The sequence below is a fragment of the Bos javanicus genome, chromosome 16, assembly GCF_032452875.1.
Source record: "Bos javanicus breed banteng chromosome 16, ARS-OSU_banteng_1.0, whole genome shotgun sequence".
Taxonomy (NCBI): Eukaryota; Metazoa; Chordata; class Mammalia; order Artiodactyla; family Bovidae; genus Bos; species Bos javanicus.
Window position 1 is genome coordinate 68,240,822 of NC_083883.1, and position 20,022 is coordinate 68,260,843.

General features: G+C 35.3%; 1 protein-coding gene across 1 annotated transcript; it reads right to left on the minus strand.

Annotated features, from left to right (window-relative positions):
• Positions 1-1,809: 1,809 nt before the first annotated feature.
• Positions 1,810-19,384, minus strand: PDC (phosducin). The gene is made up of 4 exons (XM_061383504.1): positions 18,876-19,384; positions 6,151-6,236; positions 5,021-5,172; positions 1,810-2,726 (listed from the first exon to the last, which is right to left on the minus strand). Exons 2-4 carry the CDS (start codon positions 6,209-6,211, stop codon positions 2,202-2,204), a joined length of 738 nt encoding a protein of 245 aa, XP_061239488.1. The 5' UTR covers positions 6,212-6,236; positions 18,876-19,384; the 3' UTR covers positions 1,810-2,201.
• Between the last annotated feature and the right edge of the window lie 638 nt (positions 19,385-20,022).

The window sequence follows — 20,022 nt, forward strand, 5'->3', positions numbered from 1 at the left end:
GCCAAGAAATTCAGAGAGGAGTTGTTGGGGCGAGGAATTCATTATTCAGAAAACCAGCACACTGAGAAGATGGTGGACTGTGTCCCAAAGAATCATCTTATCTGAGTTACGATTCAAGCGTCTTTTATACTAAAAGGAAAGGGATTGTGGTTGATTTTTGCAAACTTTTTGGTGCTGGAATCCTTTGTTTTTGCATCTGTCCATGTGATCCTGGTGACAGTGTTCCTATAAACCTCCAACAAGACAAATGTTATTCTCAGCTGTGCAACTTTTTGATCTCTATACAAATGGAAAATGTTTCATATTTAATAGAGCCTTGAGAATGGGCTATCCTGTATATTTCAGGTTGTAGGCAACATTCTTTTAGTGATCAGCTTATAGCAAAAGCAGTATAATACAAAGGTTAACATAGAAGAAACAGATCTAATATGGAGTCAGATTTATTCTTCCCTATTACAATACGACTTATAAGAAATAAGCTTCAGTTTGACAAGTTGACTGCAACTGTAATTAGAGTGCTTGGGAAAAGACCTGATTGGAGTTGGATGAAAAAAATTGGAAATGAGGAATAAAGATAATGACTTTAGACCCTTCTTTCAGGAGACATGATTTTAAAGGGAAGCAGAGAAGTGAAGGATAGCTGGAAATTTTAAGGGGCATATTTTAAATAGCGGACAGTTTAAAAACTCATTTACAAGCCAGTATGAATAATACAACATAGAGAAAGTGAGAAATAGATAATGCAAGTAGAAGGGAAATAATTTCAGGAGTGAAATTACTGTGCAGGTGAGCATTGGATCCACAGCATCGTTGTCTCTGTTGACCTTAGATGGCTGCATAAACTTCTTCCGTGTTCACAACAACGGAAACAGTGTTTACACACAGGTGCACATTTTAGATTGGTGATGGAAAGGTGAGGCAGGGCTCATCTGATAATTTCTGTTTCCTCAACGAAATATGGACAAGGTGAAGTGTTTGGACCGGGGTAAAAAAGGTTTAAGGAAAGCAGAGGAGCCATAAAGTAGTCATCTAGGAGAGTGGAGACTAGAACTTGTGACGTATGTCTGGCTTCAACATTGTCTCATCAGGGGAAAATGTGCCAACCTGTTTTAAGCACACTTGTCACTGAGAGCACATTTTTGATTATTTACCAAGCACCATGCCTTCAATAATAGGACATAATTTGGCTCTCACTCATGGTTATTTTTTGCTCTGATTCAGATACCTAGAAATTTCTTTTATCTTGCTCTTCATCACATTTCTTCATTTAAAAACATTTTTTTCAAATTATATTTTATTTTGCATTTCCATGTGTTTGTGTAGCAGGAGAGTTTCCCAAGTATTTTCAAGGGAAATGGAAGTAGAACTTCTATTTCTCTGAATTTCAATTTCATCATTTATGAAATGGTAGTAATACTTACTTGCAGAATTGTGGTTAAGTATTAGAAATGACATGTATAAAATATTGACCCTTAAAAGACAATCAATAAGTGATAGTTGTAATTATTATTACCACTAAATATTATTCTTTGGTCTAAAAAAACAAAAGACCTTGCTTCTACTCGCTTTTTTTCTTAAAGTTATTTTCTGAAACTCTGAAACTGTATTTTTAAACAAATACTTTTTAATAATAATTTTAATGTGCCACAGTGTTCCTAAGTTTCTTATGTATTAGTTTATTTGGAATATAAAATATCTTACCAAATGAAAATTTATTTGTATTTTGGGTTATATAATGTTTTAGGGCCTTGATAATATAGTATTTGAGAGAGAACAGACTTCAAATAGAGAGTGTATTTCCTTACGAGACTTTATTCTTATTACACAAGCAAATTTATAATTAACAATATAATTTGAAAAACCTAGTAATAACAATAAGGAAAAGCATGGAATAAAAAAGCCAACATATAACTTGAAAGGGATTTTTGAAAACTTTCACAGTATTTTTCATATTCTCTTTGTCTACTAACATATTGCTGAAGACTACAATGTTTTGAGGTAAAGTGTTATATCAGCTTGAGTAACTAATATTAAGACATGCTAATCATATAATTTTAGTGTCAGTCTGGAGTTTTTCTTCCCCAAATTAGAAAAGCCAGGGCTATGTTTGGTATTCCCTAAAAGAATGTGAATACTACCAAAATCAGTGTTCAGTGCTTAAAGGAGAAATACGAAATATGAAACATTGACATAGTGAATCTTTATTCCATATCCTCTTCCATGTTGCTCTGCTCTAGGACATGCATCTCCTTTTCAGGTAATAACCCATATTCATTTAGGAAAGACTCCACATCCCCAGTAAAAAATTCTTCAGCCAGCTGTTCAGTAACACTAATGAAATTGCTTAGGAGTTCCCCACCTTTGTAGACAAGCAGCGTGGGGAGTACATCTGAGGAAAAGCGGTCTCCGGCACCTGTATTAGAAGCCTTTATTTTACAAAACTTGACCATAGGGTATTCGGCTGCAAGGCATGTCAAGCTACTGTTTAGAGCATCACAGCCCTTAATACCATCTTCATAAATATGAACAACGATAGTGGTGATTTTCTGTTCCTTTTCAATGGTTTCCAGGAATTGCTCCCCAGATTCCAGCTCATACACAAACCCATATCTAGGCCCAAAACTCAGCTTCTGGTGCATATCCTGCATACACTGTCTGCGGTATTTACGAAGGCAATTTTCATCTTCTTTGTCTTTGTGGATTAGTTCATATTCTTGAACGCTCATCTGGGAATAGATGAAAGAAATGATAGAGATCAATCAGTCAGAAATTTGTATTCCTTATACATAACAAACCTGTTCTCAACTTTAAGAGTTTGCATTTGCTGTCTCCTCTACCTCCACGGGGTCGCAAAGAGTCGGACGCGACTGAGTGACTCACTTTCACTACCTCCTGAGGTGGCCTTTTCTTCCACCTCATTTGTTCAAATGTCACCTTCTTTGATTATTGTACCTAAAAGTGTCCCTGCCCCACACTTAGTACCCCTTTTGCTTTATTATTTTTCTTCATAGTAATAAATAATACTTGATATCATTATATATATTTATTTGTCTCATATTAGTTTTCCTAACTTTTGTGTTCTGTGGGGGTAGGAGTTTTTTGTGTGTCATTCATCACTCTCTAATATGTTTTGTGTCTGGCCCATAATAGAGGTTCAGTAATTATTTCATGATTAAATGCATACATTAGTATTGCTGAATATAGTTGAGCTGTGAGATGGTCGTGGAATATTCCAGTTTGGGTGAAAAAAACCCCAGCAAGGTCTACTTTAGAGTGACTTTCATAAAACTGTAAATACACACATGTGCACACAAGTGCCTGCACACTCATTTAAATGGGTCCCCAACAAATGCCTTTGGACATTATTGCCTCCTCAACAAAAGTTGTTTAAAAGATTTTGTCTAATCACTTACTGGTTTTTTTGGAATCTGTAGGATGGCATTTAAGCAAGACAGCTTTTACCAACATTTGGAGTTCACCAGATGAGCCAGAAGACTGGTGGCATCACCGCCAGCCGAAAAGTTCTGGGAAACGCGAGTTTGGGGGCGCCACCCCAGATCTACTGAATCAGAATCTGGCAGGGTGAGGCTGAGTGAGCCATGTTTAAACAAGCCCTCCCGGTGATTTGTATGCACTGGTTTAGGCTAAAATGAGAAAAGACCTAACTTCTATTTGCAAGACAGCTACTTTTCACTGCAGCTGGAATATAAAATTACCTGCGGAGGCTTTCTTAATTGCAATGTCATTATGATTTAGGCAATAGAATTTTAAACACCCTCTCCCTTCACACACACACATGCACACACACACGATGGGAGTGTGTGTTGATGGGATATAGTGTGATTAATTGATGTGGAGCAGCCCAGAACCATGGAAGTTGGATGACCCCCAAATTTATGGAAAATTTACTATTTATTAGATAATTTATATAGATTATTTTCTTAATCTTCACAATAAACCTATGAGGTAGGTTTTTTATAGAAGATACCAGGATTAAGTAGAAATATCTGGTGCTTTCGTTGTTCTCTTGTTTCTTCCTCCTATATTTGTTTTTCTAATGTCCTCATTCTCTTTTTTTTATCTCATTCTTCTTATTATTTTTTCTGCTTTAAGTTTATCTTTCCAAATTAATTTATTTTAACCCTAACCATTGTTAAATGTTTTGTATAATTTGTAAGTTGCTATCATGCTGCTGCTAAGTCGCTTCAGTCGTGTCCAACTCTGTGCTACCCCATAGACGGCAGCCCACCAGGCTCCCCGTCCCTGGGATTCTCCAGGCAAGAACACTGGAGTGGGTTGCCATTTCCTTCTCCAGTGCATGAAAGTGAAAAGGGAAAGTGAAGTCGCTCAGTTGTGTCTGACTCTTAGCTACCCCATGGACTGCAGCCTACCAGGCTCCTCCGCCCATGGGATTTTCCAGGCTAGAGTACTGGAGTGGGGTGCCATTGCCTTCTCCGAAGTTGCTATCATAGTTCTCTGTTAAACAGACTGAACCACAAATACTGATTTACATACACATTATATAATAAGAGACAAATAAGAATTTTTAAAAATGCTCCTTTAAAAAAAGTCATGGATATATTGCGGCTTATTCTGCTTACCTTCTTCCTCCTCCTTGGAAGGAGGAAGCTGAGAACTGTCAATGAACCCCACCCTTCCACTTAACCAATATTGTCAGTTTGATCAGTGTCTTTTTGTACTTTTTTACATATATGCTCATATAATCATTTCAGCATAAATACAAATATAGTATTTGTTTTCTATTGCTCTAGAAAATGGTATCACATAACTTTCTGCATCTTGCTTTCTTATATTGTGGAACTACCTCTAAGCCAGATCATGTATTTGTAATTCATTCTTTTAACAGTTGCCTATGATGACTTCATAGGCAAAGGCATTTGGCATTTACTGCATTTCCCACCCCCCCCCCCGCTTTTTTTTTTGCTAATACAAACAATACTTTAATAAAAACATATTGTAGATTGTTAATAATAAATAATAGATTTTTTTCTTATCTTACCTTTCTGCTGAATCTTTCTTTTGAGTCTTTGTCATCTCTACTCTGAGGAGAAGACATTTGTCTGAGAATCTCCTTCTTGCTGGGTGCAACTGAATCACTATCTTCACTCTCCAATTTAAACTTTCTCCAATCATTTATTACTCCTTTGGGTCCTGGAATAAAATTTAAAGCAAACTGTCTCCCCTTTCCATGTTTCTTCCCTTTCTCTCTTCCTTCCTTCTTTTCTCCTTTATATAGCTAAATTTATCAATCTTCCTTTGGGATTTCTTGGTTTTGTGTTATACTTAGAAGGTCACTGTCATTATGAAATTAGTTTTCATGGATTTTTGTTTAGTATTCATATAAATTCATTCAAACTCCTGACTAAATCTAAAAATTCTATATGATTATTAAACAGAGAAGGGAGTATTACTTAAATAAGATTCAAAAGAGTTAAAAGAAACTTGAATTTAAAAATTTAAACCATTCTATTTGACTTTTAAACTCTTGCTAGTGGTATATAGACAGCCACACACAATTTAACAGATCAAGAAAACAGGCTTTGGATAAAATGAAGTCTTAGTTATTCTGGAAGAATATTGAAATCAATTTTTACAGGGAGGGAGGTGGGCAGGGGGTTCAGGATGGGGAACACGTGTACACCCGTGGCAGATTCATGTTGATATATGGCAAAACCAATACAATATTGTAAAGTAATTAGCCTCCAATTAAAACAAATAAATTTATATTTTAAAAAATTATTGTATTTTTTAGATTCAAAAAATTAAAATTAAAAACTCAATTTATTTATTTTCTTTTGGTTTTCTATTGTTTACAATGGCAAAGAAAGTCCATAGTGTGAGAAATTAGGAGAGAAGAAAAGTGGCTTACGTGTAGTGTAGATAGAGAGGTTTTATGACAGACAGCAAGAAATTCTCAATAATCAGTGTTTTTCTCTTTCTTTGATATCTAATTAAAATTGTTTCAAAAGTATTTGATTTCACATTAATTTATGCAGTCAAATATTTTTTAGATGATTCCATCAACCCATTCAAAGGTATTACTTAAGTTTCATACTGAGTAATGACAATAAGAGATCTCCAAATTTAATTTTAAGTCTACAATTGTTTTTTTCTTCTGACTTTGCTTACCTGTATGTGAGGCCTGTCCTTCAAAGTCTTCCTCCAAACTTTGGCTTTTTGCTTTTTCCATTTTAGAGATTTAGTTTTGATATGATCTGTAGGATAAACAAAGAAGTAATGATGACAGATGAATTCTAGGAGAAATAGATGTATATATATTCTGCTGCCAGGTTCCATGTAAGTTAAGGGTTGTCACTAAGTGATATGGTGTTTAGCATTCTGCCTACCTCGTAAAAGGACATTAATTTAGTATTTGGGTCATTAAAGATATTTTGACCTAAGAATTTTACATAATTTTTAGTTTGTCTTTACTTAAAAAGTCTTCAGTTTAGGTCTGTGTACTTAGTATTATTTATTACTGATTTTCTTTTTTATTACTGTTACCAAATTTCATAAAATTATAATCATTTTATATAGTAATAATGTTTTAATTAATAATAATTACATACTTACTATGAACACTTGTATGTGCCTGGCAAAGTATCAATCATTTTATGTGTCAGAAGTCACTAATTCTCACACAGCCATATGTAGCAGGGACATTGTTAACACCATTTTATAGGCAAGAAAGCTAAAGGACCGGGAGTTTAAGTTTTACTAGCTTAAGATCACATAGTAAGTGGTAGAGCAAGGATTTGAACCTACTTTTGATTTTAGAGCTGAGTCTTAAAGCATTAACTTTTAAATGGAAGTTAAGATACTGTGTCATTTTTTCTCAGTATGGTTTGACAAATCCAGCTTCTAAATTGGCATTCACGATTTTTGATCTTAAGGAACAGTGCAATTTGAAGCCTTATGCCGTAACTGCTCTCCATACCATAAAGCATGTTTTGGTGATGTCACCCACCAACCAAATGGAAGCAACCAGTAACTATGCCTATAGAATTTTGAGAAGCTAAAATAAATTGTCACAAAATCCACTGAAAGCATGTGAAGTTTTATTCTTAGGAACCTCATTGATGCTCTTGTGTAGAATTTATTTATTCTTAGTTCACATTCAAATCCAACTTATTTGCCTATTTATCTTTCCATTATCTGGAAAACTCTAATATACATACTAACACATACCCTAAGAAAGTCTCTATAGTTGTGATTTTCTTGAAATTTTCAAGTCAGGGGAGGAGAAATAACAGGGGGATATACTCTCTTTTTACTTTTTCTCCTTCTTCTACTCTTTCCCCTTTGTCTTTTTCTTTCAAAATCAGTTTTAAGCAGTGATATCATCCAGCTTATGTGTTGATCCCCTCTTAATTTTTTGTTGATAGACACTGAGCTTGGTCTGTTTGGTGCTTTCCCAAGGCACAGAATGGTGAACCAGAACTCTTTGTCTCAGTTCCTTTCTTGCTGAGACTTCGTCCCCCAACATTTGTACTGGCATCTTAATTTTATTGTTTCCCTCATTACAATTCCTACCCAGAATCACTGGAGGTCAAAGGTCTTTGCCAGTTTGATTGCCAATTTGAACAAGAAAAGACTTTTAAGAAAAAGCAGTCAAGGGGATGCCGGTCTATTCCACAGTATATATGTGACTATAAATATACAACTGATAAAGAATTAATCTCCAAAATATACAAGCAGCTCATGCAGCTCAATACCAGAAAAATAAACAACCCAATGGCCCAAAAATGGGCCAAAGGACTAAACAGACATTTCTCCAGAGAAGACATACAGATGGCTAACAAACAGATGCTCAACATCACTTATTATTAGAGAAATGCAAATCAAAACCACAATGAGGTACCATCTCACACCCATCAGCATGGCCGCCATCAAAATGTCTACAAAGAATAAATGCTGGAGAGGGTGTGGAGAAAAGGGAACCCTCTTACATTGTTGGCGGGAATGCAAAGTAGTACAGCCACTATGGAGAACAGTGTGGAGATTCCTTAAAAAACTGGAAATAGAACTGCCTTATGATCCAGCAATCCCACTGCAGAGCATACACACTGAGGAAACCAGAATTGAAAGAGACATGTGTACCCCAATGTTCATTGCAGCACTGTTTACAATAGCTAGGAAAGGAAGCAACCTAGCTGTTGCTTCCATGCAGATGAATGGATAAGAAAGTTGTGGTACATATACACAAAGGAATATTACTCCACTATAGCAAAGAACACATTTGAGTCAGTTCTAATGAGGTGGATGAAACTGGAGCCTATTATACAGAGTGAAGTAAGTCAGAAACAAAAGCAACAATACAGTATATTAGTACATATGTATGGAATTTAGAAAGATGTAATGATGACCCTATATGCAAGACAGCAAAAGAGACACAGATGTAAAGAACAGACTTTTGGACTCTGTGGGAAAAGGTGAGGGGGGGATGATTTGAGAGAATAGCACTGAAACATGTACATTACCATGTGTGAAATAGATCACCAGTCCAGGTTCGATGCATGAAACAGGGCACTCAAAGCTGGTGTACTGGGACAACTGAGAAGCATGAGATGGGGAGGGAGATGGAGGGAGGTTCGAGATGGGGAGACACATGTACACCCATGGCTGATTCATGTCAATGTATGGCAAAAACTACCACAATATTGTAAAGTAGTTAGCCTCCAATTAAAGTAAATTAATTAAAAATAAATAACTATAATAGATAATTTTAAATTTGAGTAAATTTAGTTATGAAAAAGAATAAAAGAAAATGAAAATAAGAGAAAACAGAAGTAAGTAAATGCTGTTGGACAAAAGAATCCACTTAATTACCTACTGGAATTACTTAAAAGTAATTTTTGCATCTAAGAAAAATTAATATACATTTTCTTCAGAAGAACAAAGTAATGGAAACTGTTTGATAACTTCAATAGTTATTTAGTCCTCAGAAAGTTGGTTTCAAGCTAGTTTCTCTGTTTTTTTTAAATTGGTATTTCAAATAAATGACAGTGAAAGGGCTAGTCACTTTTATTTTGCAAAAGTAAATTGATTATTTGGGATAGCTACTATTTACAACAAATGTACATAAGTTTAAGAAAACCTATGTGAAATTTTACTTCACATGGTGAAGAGAGAGAAGCATCCTGCTTCTTAACCTGTTTCTTGCCAACCTAGTTGGCAATCTAGTGGAGAAAAAAGAAATTTCAGTTTTCAAAAAGACTTTCACCAATTTCAAGGAATTCTTTTACTGAAAAGATAATCCAGTTACTTGGGGGAAAACCTGATCCATTGATTGGATTAGTCTATGTTAAGAGTAGACTGTGGGGGTCTTCACTGGTGGTCCAGTAGTTAAGAATCCTCCTTGCAAAGTAGGAGACCTGGGTTTGATCCTGGGGAACTAAGATCCCACATGCTGCAGGACAGGTAAGCCCACACACCTGCACACCACAACTACTGAGCCTGGCTGCCACAACTAAAGAGAAGCCTGTGAGCTGCAACTGAGACCCACCACAGCTAAAAAGAAAAGAATAGACTATGGGCCAGCCTTTTCTCTGGACTCTGAGTTACGTGAAGAACAAAACTCATCTAGTATGGCATTCACAAATTCTAAAACTTAAGTAAGCCAAGTTGCCTGTGTAGTAAAAGATAGAGTCCATTCCTTACCTAATGCCTCCATTTGAGTTAGAGGGCTTCCCTGGTGGCTCAGAGGTTAAAGCGTCTGCCTGCAATGAGGGAGACCAGGGTTCGATCCCTGGGTCGGGAAGATCCCCTGGAGAAGGAAATGGCAACCCACTCCAGTACTCTTGCCTGGAGAATCCCATGGACAGAGAAGCCTGGTAGGCTACAGTCCATGGGGTCGCAAAGAGTAGGACACGACTGAGTGACTTCACTTTCACTTTCACATAGATTGGTAAAATTTACAACAGAGACAGAAATTGGAAAAAAAATTGGAAGAGGTGTATTTGCTTGAAGACACTGTAGAGGAAGACACAAGCCTATTAGTTATTGATAAGTTTGAGCTGCTGCCGCTGCTAAGTCACTTCAGTCGTGTCCGACTCTGTGTGACCCCAGAGACGGCACCCACCAGGCTCCATCCCTGGGATTCTCCAGGCAAGAACACTGGAGTGGCTTGCCATTTCCTTCTCCAATGCATGAAAGTGAAAAGTGAAAGTGAAGTCGCTCAGTCATGTCCGACTCTTCGCAACCCCATGAACTGCAGCCTACTAGGCTCCTCCATCCATGGGATTATTTAGGCAAGAGTACTGGAGTGGGGTATACCTGTTAACATCCCCTTCATCAACTTACTCTGAGGTTTTCTGATTATCTCAAATAATTTATTCTCTTCAAAATTTGCTTTTGTATCCTAAAATTAATCCAATTAGTATTTGGAAGGTGCTTAGATGCTTGCACATGGTAAGTGCTATGTAAATCTATAAAATAAAATAATTTCTATATATTTCTATGTATAATAGTCATTTAAAAATATGATCAATATTTAATTTGCAGTGGTATTATTAGTAGCTAAAAAATTCCATGTCTACTTTAGGTTAAAAGGATTTAAAGTAATAATAGGATTTTACAAGACTTTGTGTTATTATAAACACAATAATATTGTAAATACAATCATTATTGTAAACAATATTAAATGATGATTTATAGATGTTATTGGGAATAACAGATATGATTGGAAATTGGTGATAAAGTTGAGCAAGAAGACAAAAAAATCTGCCACCTTCCCTAAGATTTACTGTGGTTCAAGAATTACTCTATTTTTCATATGATATATTATAAAAATCTGTGTTAGTATTCTTTATTATTTCAGACAGTTATAATACTGTTTCAATTAATAAAATCTGTGTTAAGTAAAAATTGTGTTTGGATGACCTTTGACAGACTACCATTCAAATGAGTACTACAAAACTCTTAAAAGTAAAAATAATATTGGCGAGAAATAGAATTTAAAAGTATAATTCTACCAAGTTAGGTTTTATTTTTCTCTTAGTTTAGGATTTAATAGTATGTTAAAATACTAGCTTATATGGGATAAGATTTTATGTTAAAATAGTAGCTTATATGGGATAAGATTTTTCAAACTACGTCTTCAAAATTCTAACACCCCCCATCCATGGTTTAGTAATTACTAAGAAATAAAATGTGACAATTTAAAACAATTTTTCTTTTAGTTCCTGTTTTGCACAAAATAGTGATCTGGAATAGAAAGGATGTGAGTAAAATTCTTAAATATTTGCTTTTAAAATCTCTCTAAAAACCTCAAATCCACCCTTAGAATATTTCATTGTTGTCATTACTCCTGTTCACATGAAACTGTGATGACATTCATTAGTCATTTCATATATGTTGATTTAATCTAATCAAAATATCTAGTTTAGAACTGACTATAGAGTCTCAGTGTTCCTAAAGAAGAGCTTTGCTTTCAATACGAACTGTTGTAATTTACTGGTGAGTTTTCAAATAGTGTGATCGTCTCATCGCTGAACCTTAAACTCATTTCTGTCCTAGCATTCACAACAGTTTCTAGAACTTATCTTACATGCTTCATTACTGTAAGTTCTTCCAGGACAAAGACTAGTCTTTACTTGTCACTGTCTTACTTCTGATAATTGTTTCACATGTTGTAAAAAAAGTCCATAAATGACGGCAGCAATTTAGAAAGAGTCTAAGTGGTATGTCCACTTTATATACACACTATTTTAAATGTTCACAAAACCTTTTCCTCATTTTTCAGATGTGAATTCTCAGGCTCTGAGAGATTCAGTGACTTGCCAAAGCTCACAGAGGTAGTATGGAGTAGATAGAACTCAATTTCAAGTCCAGGTTTCTCTGACTTCCAAATTTCTAAAATCCTTGTTTTTTTCCACTATTCAATAACATGCTCAATGAATGAATGAATGAATGAAACAAATCCACCTAATTTTTGTATAAGCATTAAAACCAAGATGAGAATATGAAAAATAACAAATCAATAAGTCACTATGTCCTTATTCTTTGAGATAATACTTATTCTAATGATATATTTCTTGAGATAGTATATATTTGAATTATATATTTCTTGAGATAGTATTTATATGAATTATATATTTCTCTGCTTTGGATTAAACCTCATTCATTTATACTAAATGTAATAGAAGAGTCTGTTTATTTCAAGTTTTCTGAATAAATTCTAAATGACTGATAATGACTCTGGAAAGTTAATGCAAAAGACAAAATGGCTTTGCCTGCTGTTGGTTCTTGACAGTCATACATATTGCCTGAGAATTTATCATCAATCCTGTGTCTCTGATCACTGATAAAAGCAAGTGTAATAGGCAATATGCTTCAGTTTTGTATCAAAATAAAACTGCAAAATGCTCTTTATAGAACTACTCTCGCTTGTGTAGCAAAATTATGGAAATGTTGCACTGATCTTGGTGTTGAGATTTGTGTAGCAAAGTGAGATACTTCACTCAAAGACTCATTTCAACCATTTTAAGATAATTAATTCTACATTCCAAACAATGACATTTGAATTTTTCAATGTGAAAGTGAAAGTGTTAGTCGCTCAGTCGTGTCCAACTCTTTGCGACCCCATGGACTGTAGCCCGTCAAGCTCTTCTGTCCATGGAATTCTCCAGGCAAGAATCCTGGAGTGGGTTGCCATTTCCTTCTCCAGGGGATCTTCCCCATCCAGGATTGAACACAGGTCTCCTGCATTGCAGGCAGATTCTTTACCATCTGGACACCAGGGAAGCCTTTTTAAATGTAACTGAAGAAACAGTTCTATGGCTTCAGCAATCTTTAAGAGCAAATTCAAAAATTAAGCCTGTTTCTTAGTCCTGTTTTTATGTAGCTCAACTTTTATATAAAATCTTCTCAACGTGTGGCATATGTTTACAAGCTAACACTTTAGTCTTTAAAACTTTATACCACTTTTCTACTTGTAAAAAATCACGTATAAACCTAGTTTACTGGTGACTTAGTCTGCTAGGACTGCTATAACAAAATGTGACAGACTTTGAAGCTTAAACAACAGAAATTTATTTTCCTACATTTCTGTAGGCTAGAAGTCTCAGATTAAGATTGATTTCCGGTGAAGCCTCTCTTACTAGTTTGCAGAAAGTCACCTCCCTGTGTAATTAAATGATACAGAGAGCTGGAGTTCTGACATCCCATATTGTCAGGACATTAATCCTATGAATCAAGGCCCTACCCTCATAACCTCATTTAACCATTAATTATTTCCTTATTAATTACTTATCTCAAAATGCCATTACATTTGGAATTAGGTCATCAACATATGAATTTGGAGGGATACAGTTGAGTCCATAGCACCTGACTCTTAATTGTAAAGCATTATCTAAATTATATAGATTCTGGCCACTATTTCTGTCCTTCTATATGGCGTGTCTTTTCCTGACATTGTAAAGCTTTGGTTTGGGGCCTCAGCATTTCTCACATTTCCCCAACTATCCTTTAAGAATGGCAGGTAGGGAAATGAGGCATAGTTAGGATTATGTTGCCCATTTTTTAGATTGTTTATTAGTTCTTTCTCTGCTCTGGGCCCACATTCCTGGGATGCCCCAGAGAACCTTTAAAAATATAGGCCAGGAAACTCCTACCTATCAAATAATACAAGTGCCAGTTATTTTCTTGGCCAGTCTTGGGGTTGTTCTGATGTCTGTGGAAAAATATGGATGTTCTATGCTAACTACCCATTGGGTTTAGCTGGTAAAGAATGGTACAGGTGGCTCAGTGGTAAGGAATCTCCTGCCAGTGCAGGAGATGCTGGAGATGCTGATTTGATCCCTGGGTTGGGAAGATCCTCTGGAGTAGGAAATGGCCACTCACTCCAATATTCTTGCCTAGCAAATTCCATGGACAGAGGAGCCTGCAGGGCTGCAGTCCACATGCTAACTACGATACAATACAATCTATTGTGTTAAAAAATAGATCAGAAGAGTGATATATAGACTTTGTTTAGAATGTATGGGTTCACCTTGGTCTAGGTCAGATTAAGTAACTATAGTGCACTTAAGAATACACTGTGTATCAGTATTTTCCATACAGAGGGAAAAATTGTCTTAAGCATTTCAATAAGTATTATTTGCTGTTGAGAAATAAAAGGCATAAATGCCAGAGCAGGGGGAAGCCTCCATAGAAATATTCCATTTTATTTACTAGGGCTGAGGTCCAGGTAAATGTGTTTTCATTCCTTTTCTTTTTTTCAATTGTAATTTAAGGTTTTAGATGCTGTATCCTGACACTGGTTTCTCTAAGTACAAAATAAAGAGATCCAACAAGCAAAGATAAAAATGATCTCGTTTTGACATACATGGCATCTTTCCATGAACATCAAAAATGTAAAAATCACAGAGTATTAAAGAATCTTCACTGTGAAATTTTTGAAATAATTTTTTGTTGTTATTATACAATTAAAAACAAATAGCCTTCCCCCTCTCTTATACATGAATGCATATGTTCCCTTTGGAAAACACATTGAATAAGAAGCTGTTTCAGAGAAGGTGCTGTACTAAAAATGGCATTATTATGTCTGAACATGATTAGCCATGAGATATAAATAACTGACTGGGAATAAAGTACTGAAGTGCTTATTAAAATAATTCTTTATCTGAAGTGGGATATACCAAATTATCTATCTTTAAGGCATACTTAGAACATACTGTGCCATTAGGTGGATAAAATCAAGCAAAACTTCTTGGTGAGGAAAGTTTACAGATATTCTCCTTCACCTTCACTTTTGATAGAATTCTAGATTCTGTATCTTGGTCTGTACTCCATAAGGATGATACATCCATGCAGGGCTTCATGTTCTATATTTTCCTACATTTAACCATACATCTTCTTATATCTTTGCCTTCCTGTGTTTTCCAAGGTGACTCTGAGCTAATCTGATCAACTAAGCCAGGCTAATGTTCTCACCAGTGCTACTATATTAATGTCAGATGTTTTAACCCCTGCCGCAACTGTCTTATCAATGTCATATGGGCTCCTGTAGAAAACAGTTCCGCTTTTTCTTTCTTTTCTTAAAAAAAGTGATTAGTGGTGGAAATTTCACATCAGATAGGTCTGACGGCACCATGTCAGATCATGGAAGCTATTACTGGACTTGTGAAGACATCATTATCTCTCAGATCACAAAAGTAACTGATGATTTCACTCAAGCCACAATTTCCTCTTTCTCTACCCCACTCCACTATTTTATGTACTGACTATGAATTGGAGATTTTTAGTAAGAATTAAGTGGTCTTGGTTTAATATTAATATAGAAGGGATTTGATGGCTCACATCAGTTAATTTCTTGAGTTACTCTCTAACTGGTTTATATATCTTCTATCCAATGAAGAATTAACTTCTTGTGGGCAAAACCATGCATTGCAATGCTTCCAAGTGACAGTATAGCATAATGATTAACAACACATAAACTCTTAGGTTCAAATCTAGTTCTGCCTGTTACTGGGTATGTGATGTTGATCAAATCACCAAATTCTCTGTGCTTTCCTTTTCTCTATCTGTAAGATTGGAGTGATCAAATAGTGTCTACCTCAAACAACTGTGTAAAGATTAAATGATATAAAATGTATAATATTTAGTAGTAGGCTTTGCAGGTGGCTCAGATGGTAAAGAATTTGCCTGCAGTATAGGAGACTTGGGCTCGATCCCTGAGTCAGGTCTTGAAGAAGGGAATGGCTACCCACTCCAATATTCTTGCCTGGAGAATTCCATGGAGAGAGGAGCCTGGTAGGGCTACAGTCCACGGGGTCACAAAGAGTTAGACATGACTGAGCAACTAACGCTTTCTTTCTTTTTTCACTTAAATGATAATTAGCAAGTAATTAAAATATTTAGGTACTAGAACCAAATATTTAAAATTCAGTTCAGTCGCTCAGTCATGTCTGACTCTTTGCAACCCCATGGACTGCAGCATGCCAGGCCTCCCTGTCCATTACCAACTCCTCGAATTTACTCAAACTCATGTCCACTGAGTCAGTGATGCCATCCAACCATCTCATCCTCTGTCGTCCCCTTTCTTCTCCCACTTTCAATCTTTCTCAGCATCAGGGTCTTTTCAAATGAGTCAGTTCTTTGCATCAGGTGGCCAAAGTATTGGAGTTTCAGCTTCAGCATCAGTCCTTCCAATATAGTCATACTAATATAAATTTTATTTGTAATCAATATGTATATGCACTTCTTATGTCTAATTAGCTCCCTCACCCAAATACATGTGCATATGTATATGTGTTGTGTGTGTATGTACATAACCACACACGTGTTATACATTTATCTCAAAGGTGTTTTATTCTCTTATTTCATTACTAAGATCCTTTACCATACACTTTGACTTACTTCTAGCAATGTCTGTTTGCCACACGGCATTTAAGAGTGTGAAACCTGAAGAGGAGATCAATTTGAAGTCATGAAGTATGGGCTAATAAAATGTACATGAAATTGCCTTGAAAACAATAGTAAAAAGATTTTCTAAAGATGTGTACATAAGTGGAAAATGGGAGGTGATTTTAATTTGAATGTGACACACTTGTTTTCCAGTGAATTACTTCTCTACTTCTAATTTTTTTAACTCATAAGTGATTTTCTCTTTAAATTTCAGCATTTATATCACAGTGATTCATATATTTTCTGAATTTCAGTTGTCTAGTGGAGTAGGACTTTGCAGAGACAATTACAGCAGTCAGGATTTCTGTTACCACTTCTAGTCTGTCTAGCTGTTAATTTGAGGGGAGGTCAACTTTTATATTTTTACATCATAAGGAGAGCTTTCTTTAAAAATAAATCCCCAGAAAGATGAGTGGAATATGGGACACACCATCCTCAAAATGGCTGTAACAAACAATGCTGAACAAATGATTGGCTCTAAGCAAATACTCTGTCTTTCCCTTACATATGAAACTCAAGTATTGATACTATTGAAAACATCCCTTACTTTATTACTTTTTTCCTCTGTTGTGTCTAAAGTTTATGATAACATTGAAAGAAGAACTGTAATAGGAACTTTAATGCAAGACACTGCAGAGCAGATAGAATGTTTTCTCAGCTTCTAACTTTCTCAAATAGTTTTGATTTTTCAACAAATGAGACAGGGCAAGTGGAAGATGTAGGGAAGCTTTGAACAATTTGTATCCCAGGAAGGTATAACAAATAACAATCTATTTCTCAACTAGTATCATCAGTAAAAAATATTCTTGGAAAATAGGAGCTTTCAAATTATAACTGAATTATTGTTCCTAACAAATGAAGAAGACATTAACTTATCCAGGTTTGCTCTTATTGCATATAGATATTTTCTTACTTGTTCTGAAAAGAAATAGAAATGTCAAAATCCTATGGGAAATTCAGAGCAGATATATCTTGTATCTTGTAAAAGCACTATACCAGGACATACAATTTGAATTCTGTTATAGACATCACAGATGGTTTATATATACATATATATTTGACAGCAGAGAAGAAAATGGCAACCCACTCCAGTGTTCTTTCCTGCAGAATTCCGTGGACAAGGGAGCCTGCTGGACTGCACCCCATGGGGTTGTGAGGAGTCGGACATGACTGAGTGACTAACACACATATTTGACAACAGCTTATGTAACATTAAATCCAGTTTATAAACATAATATTTAGGCAAAAAATTACTGTGATGAATCAGGTGATGTTTAAAATTTTTTCTAGCTTTAACATTAGGTAATTCTAAGTGGCATGAATAATGGTCAAATATATATATATTAAATATACATATAATAAATATATATTATGTGTATTCAAATATATATTTAAAGCTTAAGTATATGTGTGTATATATATATATATATATATATATATATATATACACACTGTATATCTTTGCAGTTAATAAAAATGTTCCATGGAAAAAGAATGGGAAAACCTCACTATATGCATTTTCATGATGCAAACTGTTAAGTTTTATTAGTAATAATAATCACCTCCACAGGAGTAAAATGCAAAAAAAAAAACAAACCCAAAAAACAATTGAGAGGAAAATTTTACCTAATTTAATAAATCTCAATAAACCCCTTTATTTTTTTTTTAAATTTCTCATTAAATTCTTGAAGTAACCTTCTGAAACAGACATTATTATCCTTAAAGATTAAGATAACAACAAAAAATATAATATTAATAAGAAAACCCAGGAACACACAATTGGTTAAGTATTTGGTTCAGAGATCTGAGAGTGCTTTAGTGCTAAATGCTAATACTTCCTTTCACAGCTTAAGGAATCAACTTCACAAAGTGTAAGGAGTCATCACTTCTTTCCTTCAGTTCACCCTTCACTCAAAGGAAGGACTGAAGAATTGTAAATTTCAAAGTTAAGTCCTCTATTCATGGTTTTAACTTTCTAGAATATCATATTCAAAATTGTGTGTTTACTCTGAACTTAATGAAGATGACTTGTGCAAATCACTTTAAAAGGGAAAGATATACAGTACTTAGGGTCTTCTCAGGTTGCTCAGTGGTAAAGAATTTTCCTACCAATGCTGGAGACGCAGGAGAAGCAGTTTAGATCCCTGAGTCCGGAAGAGGCTTAGAGGAGGAAATGGCAACACACTCTAGTATTCTTGCCTGGGAAATCCCATGGACAGGGGAACCTGGTGGGCTGTTACAGTCCATAGCATCGCAGAGTCAGACACGACCAAGCACACATTCACACACAGTATTTAATTATCTTCATAATGGATAAATATTACTTAATGCTACTTAGAAATATTTTTAAAGAACTCACAATAATATATAAATAGTGAAATCATTATTTCCCCCCTAAGGTAAAATTTTTTAAATTATATTATCAAGAAGAATACCTGCAGACTCACAGTTTAGTTTTCTGTGCCTGGTGTCCTTGATTGTGTTCAGTGGATAAGAATTACTGTCTGCTAAACTCCTCTTGAAGTGGAACAGATTTAAGCTTAGATTTAAGATCCCTGGATATTGATGACCCTTACAGAAATAGCTCTGAACAAGTAATAGGATTGAGATAAGAGAATTAACAACACCTATTCATTAACAGTGAGGCAAAAAAATAAACTGAAAAAAATAGAGCTTCGAGTCCTGTGACAAGTACAGTCTTTGGTCACCAATATTACATTATTTGAGAAGATTATTTCTTTTTAGCATAGGCTGTTAATAATTCTCAGAAATTCACATGTCATTTTCTGAAAGAAAAAATCAGTTTTTCTGATCAAGAAAAAATTTTTTAGATCCAACAGTAATAACTATCCTTCTCAACAACTTCTTTTGGCATAGTCCATCTTTTCCTCTTAAATTGGTCAAACAACCATTTCTTGTCCCTTTTTAGTGCCCTGAAATGTCTTATGTATTTAAACATCTGCTAGTTCTGATTCTTTTGTTCTGGTGAAAAAAATCATAGAAAACTCTGAATACAGTTTTTAGTAATGTTTATGACTTTTGCCTTGTATCTTCCATCTGCTTTATCATATCTTTCCTTGTTCTTATTTGTTTTTCTATGGAGGTCACTTCACTTTTCTTCTGTGTGCCATTCAAAACAATGAACTTTAATTCATAAACAATTTACTGACTGCCCCCTCTTTGCTAGGGGATGCTTTCCAAAATGTTATTGCAGTGTTTGGATATTAGACTTTTACAGTGAGCCTGTTGGTTCAAGGCTACCCCATAGAATGGATATTCTATGATCTAAGAGTAGTCAGTCAGCTTATCTATAGCTTATCAGTTCAGTTCAGTTCAGTCACTCAGTCGTGTCCGACTCTTTGTGATCCCATGAATCGCAGCACACCAGGCCTCCCTGTCCATCACCAACTCCCTGAGTTTACCTAAACTCATGTCCATCGAGTCAGTGATGCCATCCAGCCATCTCATCCTCTGTCATCCCATTCTCCTCCTGCCCCCAGTCCCTCCCAGCATCAGGGTCTTTTCCAATGAGTCAACTCTTCACATGAGGTGGCCAAAGTATTGGAGTTTCAGCTTCAGCATCAGTCCTTCCAA

What these genes read in the sequence shown, in the direction of transcription:
- PDC (XM_061383504.1), bottom strand. Translation starts at nt 6,211, where the DNA reads ATGGAAAAAGCAAAAAGCCAAAGTTTGGAGGAAGACTTTGAAGGACAG. An exon ending in AGGACAGGCCTCACATACAG is followed by an intron (nt 5,173 to 6,150) that starts GTAAGCAAAGTC and finishes ATTTTATTCCAG; the next exon opens with GACCCAAAGGAGTAATAAAT. An exon ending in AAGAAAGATTCAGCAGAAAG is followed by an intron (nt 2,727 to 5,020) that starts GTAAGATAAGAA and finishes ATCTATTCCCAG; the next exon opens with ATGAGCGTTCAAGAATATGA.